This window comes from Sminthopsis crassicaudata, chromosome 4, assembly GCF_048593235.1.
Source record: "Sminthopsis crassicaudata isolate SCR6 chromosome 4, ASM4859323v1, whole genome shotgun sequence".
NCBI lineage: Eukaryota > Metazoa > Chordata > Mammalia > Dasyuromorphia > Dasyuridae > Sminthopsis > Sminthopsis crassicaudata.
In genome coordinates, this window is record NC_133620.1 from 462,766,731 (window position 1) to 462,787,351 (window position 20,621).

The following is a 20,621-nucleotide window of genomic DNA, read 5'->3' on the forward strand; positions in this document are numbered from 1 at the left end:
GGCCCCAGAAGGGTGGGCAGACAGCCCTTGGGGGAAGGAACGCATGGAATGGGCAGACCCCAAGGAAGTGTGATCTACATCAGGGGAGGGAGTTCCCCGATCACCGAGATCACAGATCCATCCGAATAGGCCTTTTAATCGCAATCTCTGTAACCCGGATTGATAACAAACTCATCAAATGTTCTTCCTTGGATTATACTTACTTGGAGGGCTTTTGGAAGTACTTTCTTTAATGGCAGTTTCAAACATCTCAGGCCTAGAGATGGAGGTAAGATTTAATTTTCATCAGTAACTTGACACTGAAATTACCCAAACGACAGCAAAATTTAAACAAAGGAATTCCATGTTCCAAAGACTCAAAATACACACAACATAAGTAAATAAATCTTTCTCACTAGTCATACAACTCAATTATCTTTAGTAGTGAAAGACTAGGGATATAATGCATAAGTGAAACCTAAAATTTATTTAGTAGTTAAAGTTTTCAATTCTTCCCAAGTCCTCTCTCCTTGCTCACACAACCAACAAATCAGTTAAACTAATAAGCATGATGATTTCTCTCCTATGTCCAATGTTAATGTACCTTCAAATCTTCAGCAAGAATTCTTGCAAAGGGGCACAATTAACCAGAACTGACTGCCCAATCTGGATTCTAAATTGTTTAAGGACTGAAGAGATGTTTACCCATATTAGTTTTCCCAAGCAAGCAGATACCCAAACTAGAGGCCCGGAGACAAGGGGCAAGGCCTACAGGAGGAGCTCACTCCCGTCACTTTGGGGAAGAACTTTTGGGGAAGAGGTACCATCATTTCCCACTGTCTAAGCCCAACCTCTAGCATCCAACCAATGTTATAGAAAGCAGGCTGTATGCCCTACAGGAAGTTAGCCAGAGCACGCCCAGCCTCACGCCCATACTTTTTAATGATGAACTTGATCTTGGCTTTATTTCTGAGAATCTTCTCCAGTCTTGGAATGCCAAAAGTGGATGGTCGTCGAAACGGCACGCCCTCCGGTAGGCCTTCGACATAAAAGTCTTCGGGGAAAGATTCAAACAGCGCAAACGGCACCTTCACAGGGTGCTTCAGGCCAAGAGCTTCCCCTGAAAGACAACAGGAATCTGAGCCACGTTTCACCACACAGACCCAGGACACTGGGTCACAGTTGCAGAAATGGGGGGGGGAGGGTCCTCTAGATGTTCTGGGATTACCGAGTGAAGGGCTTCTGTGGGTGGCTACTTTCCTGAGGTAGTAACATCTTAGGACATTCTAGGACACCCTACTAAGGACTGAGCTGCTTTTCTGAAATTCTCAAAAGCCAGGAAAAGCTTACTTAGCTTGAAAACATACTTACCACATTTTTCATTAAAGAGATTTTCAACCTTCTGTTTGAGGTCTGTAATTTTAGCATTCCAGGCCTCTGCGAGAAGTAAAGAGAACAACAGCATCGTTAACATGGCAGCTTCACCGACCACGGGCAAAGGAGTCAAAAGCATCCAAGAGTATAACAATGTCTTCCAAGGTCATTTAGCGTTTCTAAAAAATCTGTGTGACAGACGCTGGAGATTTTTCTGCTTTCGAGGGCAATAGCAACAAAAGCAGAGACAGTCTTCACCAAGTCATCTCAAACCTCTCAAGGAAAAGGCTATCATGGTATCTTTATTTTGTGTGTGTAAAACAAAAACAAAATCAAATACTAACAACCTTAGTTTGAACAAATAGAAGACTATCTAGTCCAAGAAGCATGTGGTGTGAACTTAGGTCAAATAGAATTTTTCTAAAGACACAAGCCCAATTAAGTGATGCAAACCATTCTTATTCAAATTTCCTTTCACTTCAGAATTAAAAATTATGAACTCCACAGAAATAACAGAAAAAAAACTCACCAAATGAAAATTCTCTCCCTCGAGGCTTGAAGGGAGTATTGGAACCATTGGTCTGAGTCGGAGTTCGAACACCTGTAGTTTGTGGTTTATTATTAGGACCTAAAGATGCATAAAGATCATTCACCAAAGGAATATGATACTAAGGAATAACTGTGAGAGAATGAGGACTAACATTATCACGAACCTTAATAGCACAGTAATAATACATTTTAATATTGCATTTCTTTCACTGGGGCTTTTACTATCACAGGCTGTCCTCCAGTGTCCCACAGCCCCCTTGAAGAGAAGGACCTTGCCTTGTCCTTCATCAAAGACACTCCCTAGCTGTGTGGCCCTGGATAAATCTTGTCCCCTGCCTGCCTCAGTTTTCTCATCTGTAAAATGGGGGTACCAGAGGCCCCTCCTGCCAGCAAACACTCCCAAACATGGGCTCGTGGCCCTCCTCCCCCTGGCTCACACCACTTTCTTGTTTTTGCCTAAGCTAAGTAACCAATGACACCAAATTTGTCCAACTACTTCCAAGTTCTTTTTTCTAAGCCTTTATCTGTTCCTCTTTCCCAATTCTCACTAGAAAAAAAATCATTGAATCAAAACGGGTAGAATTCTCTGAAAATAGCCCTGTACACACTGACCCACCTCGGCCCAAAACCCAGGTCTCCCCCTTTCTCTCCCCAGCTCCTTGCATTTCTAACTGAACTCGGGAGACCTGGGTGCAATTCACCGACATACTGGGGCCGTGTCTCCAGCCCAGGGCTCTAGCAGGGCTTCCTTTCAGCCTAGACTGGCACAGTCCAGTCACTCTTGGAATGGCTTTCTCTGAGAGCTCCTGAAAGCCCTGTCTTGCTAGGTATACAATTTAGGGCAAGATCATCGCCCTCAGAGAGACTGCACTATCCCCATGGTGGTCAGCAGGCCTTGCCCCCAGAGGAGGGGAGCTCAGCCCTGGGGGGGGAGGGGGGGGAGAAACAGCCACTCTGCCTCTGCCCTCACTCCCAACATTGCCCTGAGCCCTCTAGGCTGGGTGAGTGGGGCTCAGCCATTCTTCCCGCCTTGCAGGAGACATGAGCTCAAGCCCCTGCCCCATCCCCTATCTCTAGGAAGCCCCCAGGGCTCTTGCTAATCAGACACTGCTGGGGGAAAGGCTGACCAGCAGCACACTCTCACCTTCCACGGTCACCTCGATCTCCGGCACCTTGGAGTTGCTGCCAGGGCTCCTTGCTCTCTTGGAGCTCTGCAAGGCTGTAAAGTGGAGGAAGCAGACACTGAGCAGGATGTGACCCCCTCCCCCCCAGGGATGTGCAGAGGGCAGCTCGTGACCCCAGGGACGCGGAAGGGGAGGGCTGCTCCAAGTAAGGCTTCAGCCAAAGGCTGTGAGAGAAAAGCACTTGGTGCAGTCACTGGTCGGGGCCCCAATCCCTAAGAAGGCCTCGGGACTGAGGAGGCCGCTCCCTTACCTTTAGTGTTGACTTTACTGGCCATTCCAGGAGGTAAATAGGAAAGAACCAGCTCTGGCCTACAAATGACAACAAGACAAGGTCACCTCCACCATCCCAACGCCACATCACCAGGGCCCGTGTCACGAGGCCCCAAGCTGGAGCACATGATGATGTTAAGGACTTGCCTCCATTCACATACAGCCAACTGGTAGCCAAGAAGGGGGACCCCCCACCCGCACTCCCACCGTTCAATGCTGATCGCCGCTGAAGGTGAAGGAAGGCTACAACTTCCCTAGAATTCACCAAACAGCTTTTTCTCACCCTTGAAATTGAGACCCAGGGTAAGTAAGCTCTCTCTGGAATCAGTCAGTCAGTCATTAGACCATCAAAGGCTAGCAAGGATAACGGCAATTGCAATAATAATAAAGGTCTGGATTTGGATCACATCTTTCACTCAGTAATTCCAATGTATACCTGAGAAATCTGCTAAACTTTCTTGACTAAATAAATAATTCCTGAGAGGCAAGAAGGTGACCTCATGCTCCAACAAGGACACCTGAACAAAGGCTGGACTGTCAAGAGCAATGGAAAAGGCCCCAGTCACAAGGCAGACCTTTCAGCAGCTATGGCGGCACAGTCTGGGCCTGGACGCAGCACACTTGGCAGAGCAGGCAGTTGGGCACTTACTTTTTAACCACAAACTTGATCTTGTTACTGCCACGGACAATCCTTTCGAGCCGCGGAATTCCAAACCAGGTGGGACTTCGGAAGGGGATTCCTTCTGGCAAGCCTTCCACGTAGAGGAACTCAGGATTGGATTCAAAGACTGGATACGGGACCTTGACAGCCTCAGTAAGTCCAAGAGCTTGAGCTACAAATTGTGGAAGAGAATATGCAATCTTTTAGTTCAAGCTTCCTTCCCGTTTTCTTGTATTCACAAATGTTCCTCCAAAATTCCTTATGGTCTATTTAACAAGAAAGATATATGGGAGCATTTTGCCTCAATTTTTTCTTCACACAAAATTATAAAGATGACTGAAATACACGTTATTTCTTTCATCTTCCCCTTCCCAAACATAATAAATGTAGGTGGTTGTTAATCCAAGCTAGCAAAAATTCACTTCGCGCCCTGTTATTCCTTTGGAGATATTTCTGCTTGCATACTGGAGAACAAACCTAAGCAAAAAGCATTTTCAAGAGCAAAAACATCAAGTGAACTTGTTTAAGCAACGTCAGAATTTGATTTTGCAAAACACGACAAAACTGGAAATACATTTAAAAAGAATTGCACATATTTAACCTATATCACACTGCTTGCTGTCATGGGGAAGGGAGAGAGAAGGAGAAAAATCTGAAACACACGTACCAAATTTCAAATTAAAGATCTCTTCCACCTGCTTTCGTAGTTTAGTAATTCGCACATTCCAATCTTCTTTCACTAAAAAAGCAAAACAAAAAACTAGTTAATGATTTTTTTTCTGCTTCTTATTATCCTATAACTAAACACACATGGATTTCAAAAGGTCTGATGAGAATTCTTTTCTGTGCCTAAAATAAATTTCTGATCATATGCTTTGATTCAAAGATATCTGAAAATCAAACTAAGAACAAAACTGAAAGGAGGGAGAAATTAAATAACTTAGGTGAGCAACATACAAATACCACACTTGATAACGGTCTTACCTGGGGTATTAGTTCGAGGCTGAGTTATTTCCGGTGTGGTGTGAGTCAGCAGCTCTGGTCTGCAATTTTAGACACATCAGTAAATTATTTGTGGAAAAACAAGAATGAATTTCAAGGCATACAGCTTCACTGTAAAACCTCTTAATGCAACTATATATTAATTACTGACTGTAGGGATCACAATGCTAATAAAATAGGTATTTGAAATTTAGGTTAAATTTCCCTTTTAAATCTAACATCCAAGGATCTGGGAAAGAGCAAGAGTTGAGGGCACTTTAAGACAACAGATCACACCTGAATGGAAATGGCTTAAGTATTACAAAGAGAAACTCTAGATGCCCCATCTGAGGAATGAACCTCTCCATCTCTACTGACAGAGCTCCAAGGCGCTGTGAGGATCACCTAGCTCAGTCTACTCATTTGATAAAATGCTAGTGCAGGAGGCCCATTCCCCTACCTACCTAACCTAACGTCGTGATCTGCCCAAGGCTGACCCAGGTCTTCTGATGTCAAAGGTCCTGCTCTTTCATTCAGACCAAAATTACTCATCCACCTTTCAAGGGGCAGTCCCGGGCAGCCTTCTTTGAACACCCCTTAACCCCTAGCTAAGGGGGATTCCCTCCAACCCCATTTTCACAAATTGTTCTGCCCTTTGCCGTTATCCCTTCCTACTTCATACTTGGACATTAAGTTTATGCCAACCTGTATGTACCTGATTTAATTAAATTAATACCTATCTTAGAGCCTCCAACAACAGGACCTGGACACCTGACAAGATTTACTCCTTCAATCTCTCTCTTTTTTGGAGAGGAGGGGATGAAGGCAGCTGGGGTTTGTCCAAGATCCCACAGCTACTAAGGGTCTTTGAACTCAGGTCCTGCTGACTCCAGGGCTGATGCTCTAATTCACTGGGCTCATTAAATGATTTTTCTTTCTAAAGAACTCACAGTTATGTGAAGGGTTTAATATTTGAGAATTTTTATTGTTCTATTGAGAGTCTCTTGATTCTCTCAATCTCGTTTGGATGCACTGCAGTGACCCAGCCAGGAAGGGGCACTGAAGGGACTCCCAGCCCCCTTGCTCCAGCTGCCACCATAGGGGAACGCATTCCCGTCTGGGTCAGCGGCCCCTCCATTGGGTACCAGAGAGCGGCTTCCCTCCTCCAACACACATCTGCCACCACAGCATCACCCTCTGGGTCACAATGGAGGTGGACAAGAGCTGGGACCAGCAGCCACTCAAACTCCCAAAGTTTAAAACTCAAAGGGATGGTAGAGACAGAGGCCGAGGCCACAAACCCAAATAAACCCCCCACCCCAAGGCCCACACAATAAACCTTTTTTTTTTTTTTTTTTTTTGCACTCCAGGAGTAACTTACCGTTTGATTACAAACTTAATTCTGTTGCCCACTTGAATGATTTTTTCCAGTCTGGGGATCCCATACCAGGATGGGCTTCTAAAAGGAATGTTTTCCGGGAGCCCTTCCACGTACAGATCATTAGGATGCGCCTCAAACTTCTGGTAAGGCACAGCCTTGGCTTCAGTGCTTCCCAAGGCCTCAGCTATGCAAACAGAGAAAATCAAGAGCACCTCTGTCACAAAACCCCTTTAGCAACAGGCAGAATATTCTGACAATGAAAAATAAGTCAATTTGGACACTAAGTCTAATGATCACCATAGTCACCATGCAGACCCTACAACTACAGACATATGGCACCCAGAGACATACTGCAAGGGGGAAGGTATTACTGGACTTTCTGTCCCCGGACCCCCAAGCTCCCCCTTTTCCACTGTGACCACTGACCTCTTTGGCTTCATCCAACCCAGGATGAGAAGCCTTCCCTGCCCTTTGTTAATTATCCATTGGTCATGTCTGTGTCTTGTTTCATGTTGTGTCCTCCCCCCACTAGACTAGACTAGAAGCAAAAAAATTCTCGGGAAAAGAATTCTTTTTTCACTGAAGCAATTAGGGTTAAGTGACTTGCCCAGGGTCACACAGCCAGGAAGTGTTCAGTGTTTGAGGTCACATTTGAACTCAGGTCCTCCTGACTTCAGGGCTGGTGCTCTATCTACTGTGCCACCTAGAGGTCCCCTAGAGCAAGATTCCTTTTTGTCTTTCATTATATTCCTAATATTTAGCACATGGCAGGAACTTGACCACCTCCTAAATCTGACAGAGTATAGATACAGGAAAAGCCATTGTTTAATTTCCCAAACTTTCTCAGTTTGATTTAATTTGAACATGATTTTCAAGTTTAAAAAAAAAATCCAGACATTATATTCTTCAGTCTATTGCACTAACTAGTGCTTCTTCTTCAAGGCAAAGAAACTAAATTAACAGAGGCCTGGGTATCCTCTAAAAGGAAATATACCTGGTTATGCAAATACAGTAAGCAGATTTTCAAGCTGAAATTAATTTATGGTTATTTTACTTTTAGATAATGTTTATTGTCAACATGTCAAATGCAAAAGAAACATTTCTCTGATTAGAAAATGCTAAAATAAAGAAGACTGGCTGTGGAAACCACTAACTGAGGAAGATAGCAAAATTCTTTGTTGCAGATCAACTGTTTCTTAGATGTGAAGAAGACCTGGATTGTTCTTTCTGGCATAATAGATTTCTCTTTTTTGGGGGTGGAGGGTGAAGGGTTTCACGAGATCGCTAATTTTTTATACGAAATTCCCTTAGGACAGAATCTACCCCACAGCTGTGTGCTTACCAAATTTTTTGCAGAACAGCTGATCTACCATCTTTCTTAATTTGGTGATTCTGGCGTACCATTCTTCTTTCACTACAACAGTAACAAGGACAAAAAGACAGTCATGGAATTGTTTTTTAAAATGACAGAAACTCTATACATTGGAGGCATCATTTTTAAGGTATCTCAGGCCACAACAATTTATCCTGGGTTATATGATGCTCTTAGAGAAAATATTCTCTACTCCCTAACATGTGGCTTCCAGACACTGAACATCCATTTAATCCTGGAGCAAGCAGATGCTAAAGCAACTCAACCAGGACGAGCTAGGAACCGGCCTTGCTAGATTCTAGAGATGGAAGGGATCAAGCCAAGACCCTTTCAAAGGACTCAGTTCCTAAGTAGTTAATCTTATTAGTCAATAAGTTAACCAGCTCAGCAACCACCTTTGGAAAAAACAACCAACTACTTGAGTGCAGTTTCCATCAGGCAGAAGTACATGGCGGGGATGCTCTGCTGACCACCCCCCTTACCCGCTGGTTATGGCTCTCAAGGCTCAAAGAAAGCCTTGCCTCTTGTTCCCTTCTTCTTCATGGGAACCATCATTCTTTTGCTTTTCGGTGGCCACTCGCTGCATGGCACTAGGGCTAACCCTGCTGGAGGCACCGTCTTGTCACTGTCACCAGAACCAAGCAGGTCTTTTTCCTTTCCTCCTGCTCCACTTTTCAATAAGCAGCTGCTCTGAATCCCGTTTACTCCCTCTATCTCACCTTCTATGTGTGTGTCTGCTGTCGTCTCCCATTAGAACATAAGCTCCAACTTGAGGAGACACTGTCTCATTTCCTATTTTTGGTATCCCTAATGCTTTGTCCAGGACCTGACACAGGAAGAGTTTAATAAATGCTCAATAATTCTCTATCTAAATTTGGGTGGAAATGCAAGACATGAGAGACTATTATATTTGACGGACCCAGATTAGAACAAGAAATAAAAGTGTTCCAAGTATTGGCTATTTATTAATACATGAAAAGGCTCAAAAATACTTTTTAATTTGGCTTAAGAAATATTAAACTCAGACCTCCTGAAGTTGGTTTTTCTAGCTGTAAGTCTTCTCGTGTTGAATTGAGAAGTTCATGTCTGAAAGGTAAAAGGAAATAACTAATGAACAAGGGAAATTCACAAAATTGATAACTACTCAACTGTCAAGACAGATAGTGATGGAGAAAACAAGTCTGGATGCCTAGTATTTAGGCCAAACTGGACACTTTAGATAGCAGAAAAAAAAAAGGAATCCAAATCGTTAATTATTAAGTCTCATCATCACTTCTTTTTTATAAGATGTCCAGATCACAGCACAGAGAACTTCACAAGCTAAGGCTGTATTTAAGGCATGAGGTTGTCAGTGAAGTATCAGGATTTTAAAATGTCTCCCTCCTCCCATAATTTAAGACACTCTTGCAAAGGTGGAAGGACTGGGCAAGGAATATATATAGTTATACATTAATCCAGGGTGAGTGTGCTATCCACTGTGCCATCTAACTGCCCTTCAGCAATATTTTTAATAGTCATATTCTAACCAACTACTTTTTAGCCTCATTTATTTTCACAAAATACCCCTTTTAAAATCAGTTTGTACCCAATCAATCTATTCAGGGCAGAATTTGGATTAACTAAAGACAGACCTGTATGCCACATCATTTGTATGAGCTGAAGATGAGATTTTACAGAAAGAATCTCTTTGTAATAAAGAGATGATTCAGGCCAATTCCAATGGTGGTGTAATGGAGAGAGCAGTCTCCATCCAGAAAGAGGACCGTGGGGACTGAATGTAGATCAAAGCATAGTATTTTCCACCTTTTTCATTGTTGTTTGCTTGCTTTCCTCCCTTCAGATCTGGTTTTTCTTGTGCAGCATGATAAATGCGGAAATATATATAGAAAAACTGATCTTTAACCTATATTGGATTACTTGCCATTGGGGGAAGGAAAAAATTTGGAACCCAAGGTTTTACAAGGATGAATGTTGAACACTATCTTTACATGTTTTTTGAAAATAAAAGGCTATTATTAAACAATATATATATAAATAAAAAAAGAAAATTCTATCAGAGCTTTAATCATTTCCATTAGAGATCACCCTTAAGCATCACAGGTAAGTAAAATATCTGGACAAACCTTAAAGATAATGAAGAATAAAACATGAAATACTAATAGGAACTGATGAGGTTCAAAATGGTTTAAGGAAAAAAAAAAAATGGAGCAGACAAGCGCTATGTCCCCATCATTAACACACAAAATCAGCCTTTTAGGCAAAAAAAAACACACAGATCCATCTTTGTCCCAAGGAACATCTAAGCAAGGACTGGATTCCTCTGTATAAGAGCTTGACTAAGAAAAGCCCTTTATATACATTACCATCAGGTTTGAGAGATGACTCAATGATGTGAAGTGTATAAATAGTTTAATCCCTATTTTGCTGATAAACTGAGGAGAAAGCTCTTAATAGGCAAAAGGGCTGGGATTTGAACGCAGGCCCCTCTAAAATACAGATTTAATTTGTTCAGCAATGATTTCAATAGTCAACTATAAAATGTATGTTACTGATTAAAAAGAAATATATAATTCCAGACAATCCTTACTTCTTAATCACAAAACGAATCCTTTCTTTTGCAAGCAATATCCTCTCCAGACGAGGGATTCCATAAGTAGATGGTCTTCGAAAAGGAATCCCTTCAGGCAGGCCTTCCACATACAAGTCCTCAACATGGGACTGGAAGAGGGGGTAAGGGATGGCCACCGGGCCTTTGGCTTTTATAGCTTGAGCTTTAGGAAAAAAGAGATTCGGGTCAGAAGGTATAAATACACAACTGTCTAAGATCATTAAGAAGGAAGACATAAGCCTTTTGAAAATCACTGTTGGGATAAAATAGAGAAGCTGAGCCTATTCAATGCCAAATAATCAGTTTTAGTGGCCTTTATGCAAAAATAACTGGTGTTCTGCAGTTAGGCAGATAAAGTTAAAGTTTTCTGCTGAAAATAAAGCACCAAGTAAATGGTATGTTTACTAATATATTTAAAACACCAATATGTAAATATAAACATTCATTTTAGTTTTTAGATTTTTCCTTATTTTTTTCTTAGTGGGACAAAAGCAATAGCCAAAATCCTGTAAACAACTGGGAAAAACAAAGATTGGGAGTATTGTTGAAGAAATGATTTAGCTGTTCATTAATTCAGAATTTCATTTCGGACATTCAAGTACTAACAGATTCCATTTTATTATGAGGCCTGGGTATCCTCTAAAAGGAAATATACCTGGTTATGCAAATATAGTAAGCAGATTTTCAAGCTGAAATTAATTTATGGTATTTTACTTTTAGATAATGTTTATTGTCAACATGTCAAATGCAAAAGAAACATTTCTCTGATTAGAAAATGCTAAAATAAAGAAGACTGGCTGTGGAAACCACTAACTGAGGAAGATAGCAAAATTCTTTGTTGCAGATCAACTGTTTCTTAGATGTGAAGAAGACCTGGATTGCTCTTTCTGGCATAATAAAGCCAGTTAAGATGTTTGTATCCCTTGTTCCTTCAAAGACTCTCTCCTATGAGCTTTCCTCATCTTCACCAGTCTTGTAGCTAACATGGGAAGCAGCCCATTTGTCAGTGACTCCACTGTAATAAAGACCCATCCTAACTCCCAGTTTTCAGCCCTGAGTGAGGGTAGTCCCAGCACAAAGTAAAAAGCAATGGCCCAAGGCTGCCAGACAAATTACAGAGCCTACATAAAAATAAGTCTGGGTGGCTCAGGCCAGGCCTTCTTAAACTTTTCCCACTCATGACCTCTTTTTACACGACCCCAGGAATACAGGTTTATGAAATAGGTCTACAAAGCAACATTTACTGACAATTGAACCTTAATTTCAAGATTCTGTTAAGTGACAGCAGTTTAAGAAGCTCTGACTTCAACTTACCATATTTTCTTTCAAACAATTCTTCAACCTGTTTTCGTAGATCAGTAATTCGAGCATTCCATTTCTCTGAAAATAGAGAAATGCTCCATCAGAACAAGAGAGAATGAACACCTGACCTGACCAAGTCTAGGAGGCTAAGATGCCATCTCATCTCCCTCAGATAGAAGGAGAGCCTGTGTGCTTATGCTGAAGAAATCATTCAACACCATGAATATATGATTAAAATGACACCTCCTCAGCCTACAGATTTCTACAGCATTTTCGCATGGCTTCTCCTACTTTTCTGTAAGTGAAAAATGCACACAGAAAGGACTATGGCATTTGTACAATGTTTCAAATGTCCATTTTCATGTGGCAATTAGAATTAGATTCCATTTTCTAACTCCCAGACCAGTTTTCTTTGTAATTAAACCATGTGTTTTCTTCCTGTGTTAATGTACTTAAAAATAAAAAGATGGTATGGCCTACTTGGCCAATACATAACAATTTCCAGTAAGAGGAAATATTTAAAATATTCTTCCTAAACTTGTGAAAATGCCAAGATATTTTTTTAAAATACAAAAACATGCTATGCTAAGTACATGAATGCTTTTCCTTCAGTCGCTTTAACAGGAATGCTATTTACCAAGAAGCAAAGCATTTGTTATTTAAAAATTAGAGACACAAAAAGCAGAAATTGTTTTTAAGTTGAATGGGACAATTGACTTCATTTAGAACAGTAACTTCAAAGAGTTAGCTGCATGTAATATACCCAGAAGGAGCCATGACGTTTTTTTTTTTTGGCCACCCTTATGGGCCTTACAATGCAAAATATATAAATTCACCAGTTGATGCTAACTGGGAGAAACCACAGACTTGAGAATGGCTGTATTTTTACAACTCCATAATGCTGTCTTTTCTTCCACTACTAAATTTAAGCTCTAGAGCAGTAATCCTAATAAAGACTGGTAAAGAAGTAACCAGAAAAACTCTTATAATTTACATGTAAAATATACTCTTTAAGAAGAGCAGATTTAGGCCAAGAAGAATACTGAATTTTCAACATTGCTTGGAGAATCTTTTCTTAAAACATATTTCACTACAAAGATTTATGCAAAGGCAGTTACTACTTTGGGGCTATGTATGCCTAATAAGGCAAATTGTCCAAAGATTATCATTCAAATGGAACAGGACAAAAGCCAAACCATTCCCATAAATCACTACAGCTCCAGGCCACATTAAAGGAGTGGGGTCTCATCCAAAAGGAGAAGGTGCAACAGGCCTTTCAAGCTTCTTCACAATGGCCTCCTCAAGGCTCCAAGGGAAAGGGCCAGCTCTGACACTGACCAAGAGCAAGAGGCTCCTCGGCCTTCAATCCCTCTCCCAAGGTCAGATGTGCAATGTCTACATTCATTTCTACCTTAGATTTTCAAGACCTAATTTTTACTGAGCTTGGCAACTGCCCTTTGGAAGTCCCCAAATGCTTACAAAGCTTTTGTTTTCAAAAAGTGTGCTCCAGCACATGGAGACCTTCTCCTGCCTCTACTGGGAAGGAATCCCAAAGATTACTCTGTAGCAATAATTTTTTTTGAGTGGGTGATTCAGAGAATTCTATATGTATTAAATTCACTTTTTTCCCCACAGCCCAAGAAATTAAAAGGTAAAACCACATCATAGTTTTAACGTAAAACTTACCGAAATTGAATTCCCTCACTTTTCTTTTTCCAGCATTGGCCGCCTCATTGACTGGCTCAGTGTTCTTTGGTTTCTTACTAGGTGGTGAATAGTCATCATCTTAAAAGGAAAAGGGAATAGTCATTGCTAGAAGTGTCCAAAAATTTAGAAATCCAAGGATAATAAAAAGGGGTCCACCCTTTAAAAACTATCAATCCATGAGAAAACATGCTACTTTTGAAGGTGTTACAATGCACTTTTAATTGCATTTTTATTTTTTATATTTCATAGGAATTTTTAAAAGCACCCCCCCCAAGTCTCCAATTCTCCTGCATCGAGATTATGAACGTTCAAAATAGTCGCACATGGTTAAATCTAGTTTCCTAACAGCGGGCCCAAAACAGGGTAACAAAAACACGGGATGACAATGACGAGCAACTAAAGCTAACATCAATATCTTTTAGTCATCAAATGGAGCTCTGATGTACTAATTATTATTAGTTACTGGACAGTTACTGTTTTCTGAAGAGGCAGACCATAAAAGAAACCTTCTGGGAGAATGACCGATTTCATAACTTTTGCAGAGTAGAGTAACTTTAACAGTAATGTTATCTAGTGAATACCAGCAATTATTTTACTATTTCACCATCACTTTTTTCTCATTTTAAAAACCACAAATGTTTTCCTACCATGCCAACGAATGCTCTACTTCAATGTTTAACTAGCTGGAGCTAAGCCCTTGTCCTTTAGAAAGCTCTAGTTCCTGTCCTACTGAGATGGGGTTCACAATTTTATGAACCCCTGGCACAGTTCCTCATCCAGGCCTCAGGGATCCCTTTGCACTGTCAGGTCTATGATTCCCAAGTTTACTTCAAAAAGGTTCCCTTTTGTGGTTGGGGTTGGGGAAAGACCAAGTCCTCATGAGAACCCACCCAGCTTTATACCAAATGGAATTGAAATACTTGACCACAGCAGGTATATAAAGTGATTGACAACAGTTCTACGGGCTTGTACATAAAACGTAACTACAAAACCAAATTTTAACTTTTGCAGACCAATAGAACCAATCTGTTAACTAGACTACAGTGGTATTTAATTGACCAAGGAAGTGATGAATATGGTCTAAACAGAATAAATGTAAAAGAAGCAGAAAGGCATTCTGGGTAACTTTGCTTCACCAGTACCAGGACAAAAATATCCTCCACAAACAAATTAAGAAGCCTCCGAGTGGGACCTTCAGAGATGGGGAAAGCTCTCCATATCTCTAAAGGTAGTATATTCATTTTTTGGAGAGCTCTTTCTCCTATATTAAGCCTAAACAGACCCACCAACTTCCAACTCCTGCCCCCTGGGGCCCAAATAAAATAAATCTAATCTCAGGATCTCAACAACCATCCAACTGGCTGCCGGAAGGCAGGCCTCACCAAGTCCTTTCTCCTTCAGGTTTCTTGCTCAATAAAAGTTTCCAATTTGAAAGATTAAATAAAAGGTGACCTCCAACATCAAAACAAGAGTTTCTAAGTAGTAACTTCCCAAAGGAAATGATGGCCATTTGATAGTTAGTACAGCTATCCAGGCTAGGTCACCTGTGACCCGGGGGCAGGATTGCTCCCCTACCCCATCCCTCACAGTTCTTTCTTCCTCAGGCTTGGCTTCCCTCAGCCTCCCCAATTCAGTAACTTCCTCCTCCCCAGGCAACTACCACACTCCCACAGGAAGGGATTACACACATTCCACCCTACTCCCTGGCCCCTCAGCAATCTCAGATGAACAAAAGAATTTTTTGTAAATTCCCAGTTTGGTGGGTAAAAGAAAAGTTCACAGGAATCATAAATTAGCCAGATATTTCTTAAAAATCAATGAGACAAATTTTAAAATCATAATTCAGCTCAACATTTAAAAGGGTCTTCATCTAATCTAAAATTCCTCTCATTTCTAAATTGTCTTAAATTTTTTTTTTTTATAATTTAATGGTAACAATTTAAATTTTTATAAATCTAAAGTAACTTGATAGGGAATGAGCCTGGAGGGAACTAAAAGACATAAAATGGCTTATAGAGAGTTTAGAACTCCAAAAATGGTGGACTCTTAACACAAAAGACAGGAGGACAATGAAACAGTGGCAGAACAGCCCAAGATCACCACAGAACTCTCCATTCGGGTTTAAATTTGCCCCAATTTGAGGTCAAGAAATTGCTCTGTGGAGAAAGAGCAGAGGAAGAACTTGGAGGGGTTTCCTTTCAATTTCTCTGAAAAGCACACTGTTTACTGGCCACTGAGTAAGGCCAGAGAAAAAGCAGGCCATGAGAACAACCATCCCTTCTACTTAGAGCTGTCCCCAAGTCTACCCCGCAGTGACATACTTTATCTCATTTAAAATACCCTCGGGAGGAATATGAGCTAAAGCAGACAGATTGTATCGAAAACAAACATTCAAGGATGACCTCAGACAAGATTGTATAAGAGTAACAGACATTTTCTTGGAAAAGGACAAGAGACCCAAAGTTCACATATGCTATAATGGGAAGAAGGTCTAAAGGAATGCGATAACCAAATGCCAAATGACATTTGGGGTGTTCAGGGCTAGGAGACATGTTCTACCCACTAAATCTGGGAGTTCCCCAAAAGCTCTGGTCTCTCTTCTCCCGTTCTACTGTTTTTCTGGGTGATTTCAAATCAACTCCATGGATTTAATTGTCACCTCTGTGCTGATGATTCTCAATCTACTTTTCCAACCCTAACCTCTTTCCCAGTTACACATCTCCAAATGCCCATCGAACTACAAATCCTAGAAACATCTTTAACTCAACAAGTCCAAATCTTTCCCCCACGATGATGGAGCATCATCATCCTTCCCAATTACCCAAACTCACAACCTCACCATCATTCTCTCACTTCCCCAGACCGCTCAATCTGTTGTCAAGACTCTACATCTCTCACTTACATCTGTCCATCTTCTGACATTGCTGCCAGCCTGGACAGGTCTTCACCACCTCAGCCTGGACTGTAGTACTAGCAAGAAATGAAACCCCTGCATCCAGTCTTTCCACGCCCAATCCAAGCTCCATCCCTCAGGAAAGTGATCTAAAGCACTTCTGATCCCACATCCTCTCCCATTCCCCTTTCAATAAACTTCAGCAGCTTACTATTTGCTTCCAAGAGCAAATCTAAAAATCCTCTATTGGGTGTTTAAAGCATTTTCTGCTGTACTTGGAATCTTCTGCCCCCTCCTCTCTTTCTCCTGGTCTCTCTAGTTACTTTTAAGACTCCATAAAAATCAAGGCATCCCCCAATTTCCTGAAGGCTAATTCCTTTCCTCAGTTGATTTTTTTCCAATTTCTTAGCTTATGTCTTCTTTGTACACACAGTTGTTGCCATGGCATCTCTCCCATTAGACTGGGAGCTCCTGGAGAGAAGAACTGGTTTTTACCTTTCTTTGTATTTCTAAAGTGTTTAGAACAAGGCCAGGTAAACAACAGTTGCTTAATGTTGATTATATGACTTCTATATAGATAGTCAATTCATCTATAATTATCTTCTTGGACAGCTGGGGGAAGGATCACAGAGAGAGGAGAAATGACTGGCCCCTGGTCCAAGGTCAAAGATGGGCACTGAGGCCAGGCCTGCTTGACTCTGGACAGCTCTCGGTTCACTAAATACTATTGCTCCAATCAAAGAGCAATTGAGTCATCACCTGAGCTGGATGTAAGCATTAGTCCAAAGTGAGCTGTCTATATTAAAATGTAAAAGGCCACAATTCCCTTGATTTGGTAGTAGGCACAATCCCAACTTTCCCCTTAGAATGCACTTCAGCATGTCAAAGCGGGAATTGTTCAGGAATAAGAGGTTAACAAGAGGGTCCGCTCTCACCACATAGGGGACTTAGATAATTTCATAACCCTTTCAGAAAGAAGCTGCTGATTTCTCTCTTGTACAAGCTTTCTAATAATATTCCAAAGGCCTGCCTGACCTTTGCTGCAATCAGATTCAGGTGTTTTTTGGGGTTTTTGTTTTTAATGACATCTGTGCTATATCTCTTGGGAACAGAATATTTTGAAATGAGAAAAAAAAGTTGCAGATTGCCACAAATTCCTATAAGCCAAAAATATACTATCTTTAACTCTCGAGTAATGAAAACCATGAGTTCGGTCACTATAAAGTGTTCCTCAGAATGAATTTTTTACTTCCAAAAAGGTAAGGGACACCAACAAAATGAAACTATGCTTCAAACTCCAAGTTTTCAGCCATGCATTTTGTTACATTTATCCATATTCACAGTTCAAAGGCCTGACAAAGAATGTGAAGAGACAAATTAAAACAGACTCTTCTAGTTGTTCTAAACAGATTTTTAGCATACTTTTAACTTAAATTTACTACTCTTTTTTTTTTTTTTTTTTTTTTTTTTGAGGCTGGGGTTAAATGACTTGCCCAGGGTCACACAGCTAGGAAGTGTTAAGTGTCTGAGACCAGATTTGAACTCGAGTCCTCCTGATTTCAGGGCCGGTGATCTATCCACTGCGCCACCTAGCTGCCCCCTCATTTTTTGTAAATAGTCAAAAGAACATCTTCACATTCTCAGGCCCCTCAAAAACTGATAACATCATTCTGAGGTAAAATGTTTCTTAAATCTTATTTTCTCAGCTTGTTTCCTAGAAAACCCTTCATAATGTCATAGAAATTTGGAGATGGGAGTGAAAGAAACCCATTATAGAGAGCATCATACTTGAGGCCAACCAAAAATAGGGCTGCAGCCGCAACTGTAATCACATGAGGGACCTGGGAATTAACCTGAATGAATCTCCAGATTTTTTATCCAATTTGATTTCACCAAATATAAAGGGGAAAAAAAACTTTCTGATGAGTGATGGCTGATTTTAAATGTCACTGAGTTTACTTTATAATTTCAGACAGAGGCACAGAGCTACCAGGAACGAGGTAGGCCAACGGCTCATACAGAAGAGTCTCCACTGACACTTACTAATAAACAGCTTTAGTTCCAATTACCTTCCTTTAAAAAAAGTAGAAAAAGTGAGTGGAGGGATAGAAATAAAGTTATCCCAAGAAACAACTTTCCTCATTTCAAGATTACTCCAATAAAATCTATAATTGGATCACAGTCAGGAAAGAATCTAGACTGTGATTCCAAACATGTCTGTTCTGCCTGAGTCCATTTCTCTCCATAATGAAATTTGTCACAGTACACTCATATTAGTAGAATAGATGTTTTTTTCCTTCCCATCATGCTATTCATATAAATTCTTCAAGATCATCTCAAAACTATGTGTGACATAGAAACATCAAGTTATAATTAAAATGAAATGCAAAATGTAACATATGGTAGCGAAACATACTTGACATTGTAATCATTACAAAATCAGTCAATATTAGCTTGTTCATTCATACTTTTTCCTGCATCTTTCAAAAAAATGGAAGATTTTTTTTCCACTGTAATTGCTCTCAAAGTCTGAAATCCTCATTTAAAAAAAAAAAAAATCAACTGGCTGCGTCTTTCCTTGATTGTTCAGCAGCTGTAGAAACGACAAACACAGAATTCTCAGCAACTAGCAACAAAAATATATCCATCCTAACTATGAGCTACCACAAAAACCTTTCAGGATGAGGGTGCCATATAAATATAGCAAACATGCTATCACATGCATCCTGTCTGCTTATTCTGTCTTCCATAGCTGAAGGAATACGGATGGAAACTACACCCAAACTCAATTCCCTTTTCCACACTTCCACTATTCAGAATAGGAACAATGGACTCCCAACTGTCACTAGCTCCAATGAATGTGACAGGACACCTCTTCTTCAAGTTTTAACCAAATGAGGGGCTTCTTTCTAGCTAATTTGAGAAAGTGTGCCCTTCAGAGTGACTGCACAGCTCTGACATGCTTAAAACCAACTGGCAGACTCAATTTTGAGATGCTTATGACAAGGTGACTGAAGAATGCAGTCCCTTTTCCCCCTCTTTTAGGCAAATGCACTCTAGAAAGGCTGACCAATCATTGCAGGAGTGGTGTCAGAGGTCATCAGGGAGTCAAGTGAAGACTTCAGCACACATCTGTCCCCGCTAATGGAAAAATAAATCAAGAGACACATTTTACTGACAGTGGCTTTGCATAAAGACAGTATATTGCTGACATCAACATTAAATGCATTTGATGAAGTTTCCAAATAAAAATTGGTGAAGTCTCCCAAAAGAGTTTTTTAAAATGAAATTTATGAAATTCACTTATGAAGTTAATAAGCTACTGGACTAGGATTTCTTTCTAAAATGTAACAGGCTTTAAAACATTCTAAGATTTTAAAAAACCAAATATTCTATGTCTAGAGCTGGGGCAGACGTTGTCTAAACGTCTCATGCTAACATCAGCTGTATTTGATGGCAAATGTCCAGAACCATTTTGCTTAGGTCAGCAACTAGGTTTGGCTGGCCAACGCCAACTCAAGGCCGGCGCTGGGCCTTGGAACAGGCCATTTTTAAAGATCAGTGAAATTCTGAGCTGTCATTTGGGTCAAACTGGTGCTAACTGGACATGAGACTCAGTAAGTGTTCGTGTCCATTCAAGACCAGCTAATTCAGGATTCAGCTAGCTCCCGCGGCCAGCCCTCTGGAGATGGAGAGCCTGTCACCAGAGACCCAGCCAGGCCCGATGAGGACGGCCAGAAGGGGCAGTTTGTGACCGGCTTCTAGGGAGCTGCTCCTCTGGGGGTGAGATCCAGGCTCTCCTCACCTACAGGTGACAACAACGACCACAGAAGCTGAGAAGTCACCTCAGGGCGTGGAACACGAAGGCGCGTCTGGGTGCGCACACCCCCATATGGAATCCACAGACAACCAGCTTCTAGGTGGCTCACAAACTGAGCTGATCTCATAGGACAACAAACTCAACTCGTGACATTAGTCAGACTCCATTGTACAGATCAGACACATATGTGGGCACCCACACACACAGTTTCAATCTTTAAGTATACGAGTGGGACTCAGAAAAGTTTTTGCTTTTGTCTTCTATATAAACTTGGAAATAAGAACAAATTGAAACATGTTTAAGGTCTTTTATATCAATATATGCATTTATAACATCAGTATAACAACACATGATAGCCCAGTAAGATGGCAGTCATCGGTTTAAAAAACAAAACAAAACACAACCAGTTACTTACAGAAACAATAGCACTGCCACAATCTAAGAACTCGCTGCTAACTGGTGCCGAATCTTTAGTTCCCTTCTGAACACTTGTACACACAAGAAGGCACAAGTAAGGTTTCAGCAAGTTCTAAAAGCCCT

At 40.9% G+C, this 20,621-nt stretch overlaps 1 protein-coding gene across 32 annotated transcripts in view; it reads right to left on the reverse strand.

The window, feature by feature from the left end:
- Positions 1 to 20,621, reverse strand: part of GTF2I (general transcription factor IIi) — an 83,741-nt gene that overhangs the window by 10,386 nt on the left and 52,734 nt on the right. For 31 of the 32 annotated variants that reach the window (XR_012481496.1, XM_074264039.1, XM_074264029.1 and 28 more), the window contains 15 exons: positions 13,348 to 13,446; positions 11,674 to 11,739; positions 10,339 to 10,522; positions 8,779 to 8,837; positions 7,722 to 7,793; positions 6,380 to 6,563; positions 5,002 to 5,060; positions 4,685 to 4,756; positions 4,006 to 4,189; positions 3,337 to 3,395; positions 3,047 to 3,121; positions 1,883 to 1,981; positions 1,351 to 1,416; positions 916 to 1,099; positions 204 to 256 (listed from right to left, as the gene is read on the reverse strand). Coding sequence is in view for 31 of the 32 variants with exons in the window: in XM_074264039.1 (XP_074120140.1) it covers positions 204 to 256; positions 916 to 1,099; positions 1,351 to 1,416; positions 1,883 to 1,981; positions 3,047 to 3,121; positions 3,337 to 3,395; positions 4,006 to 4,189; positions 4,685 to 4,756; positions 5,002 to 5,060; positions 6,380 to 6,563; positions 7,722 to 7,793; positions 8,779 to 8,837; positions 10,339 to 10,522; positions 11,674 to 11,739; positions 13,348 to 13,446 (1,515 nt within the window). In the remaining variant the exon portion in view is untranslated. The remainder of the gene's footprint in view (positions 1 to 203; positions 257 to 915; positions 1,100 to 1,350; positions 1,417 to 1,882; positions 1,982 to 3,046; positions 3,122 to 3,336; positions 3,396 to 4,005; positions 4,190 to 4,684; positions 4,757 to 5,001; positions 5,061 to 6,379; positions 6,564 to 7,721; positions 7,794 to 8,778; positions 8,838 to 10,338; positions 10,523 to 11,673; positions 11,740 to 13,347; positions 13,447 to 20,621) is intronic. The other variant, XM_074264016.1, reaches the window with a different exon arrangement.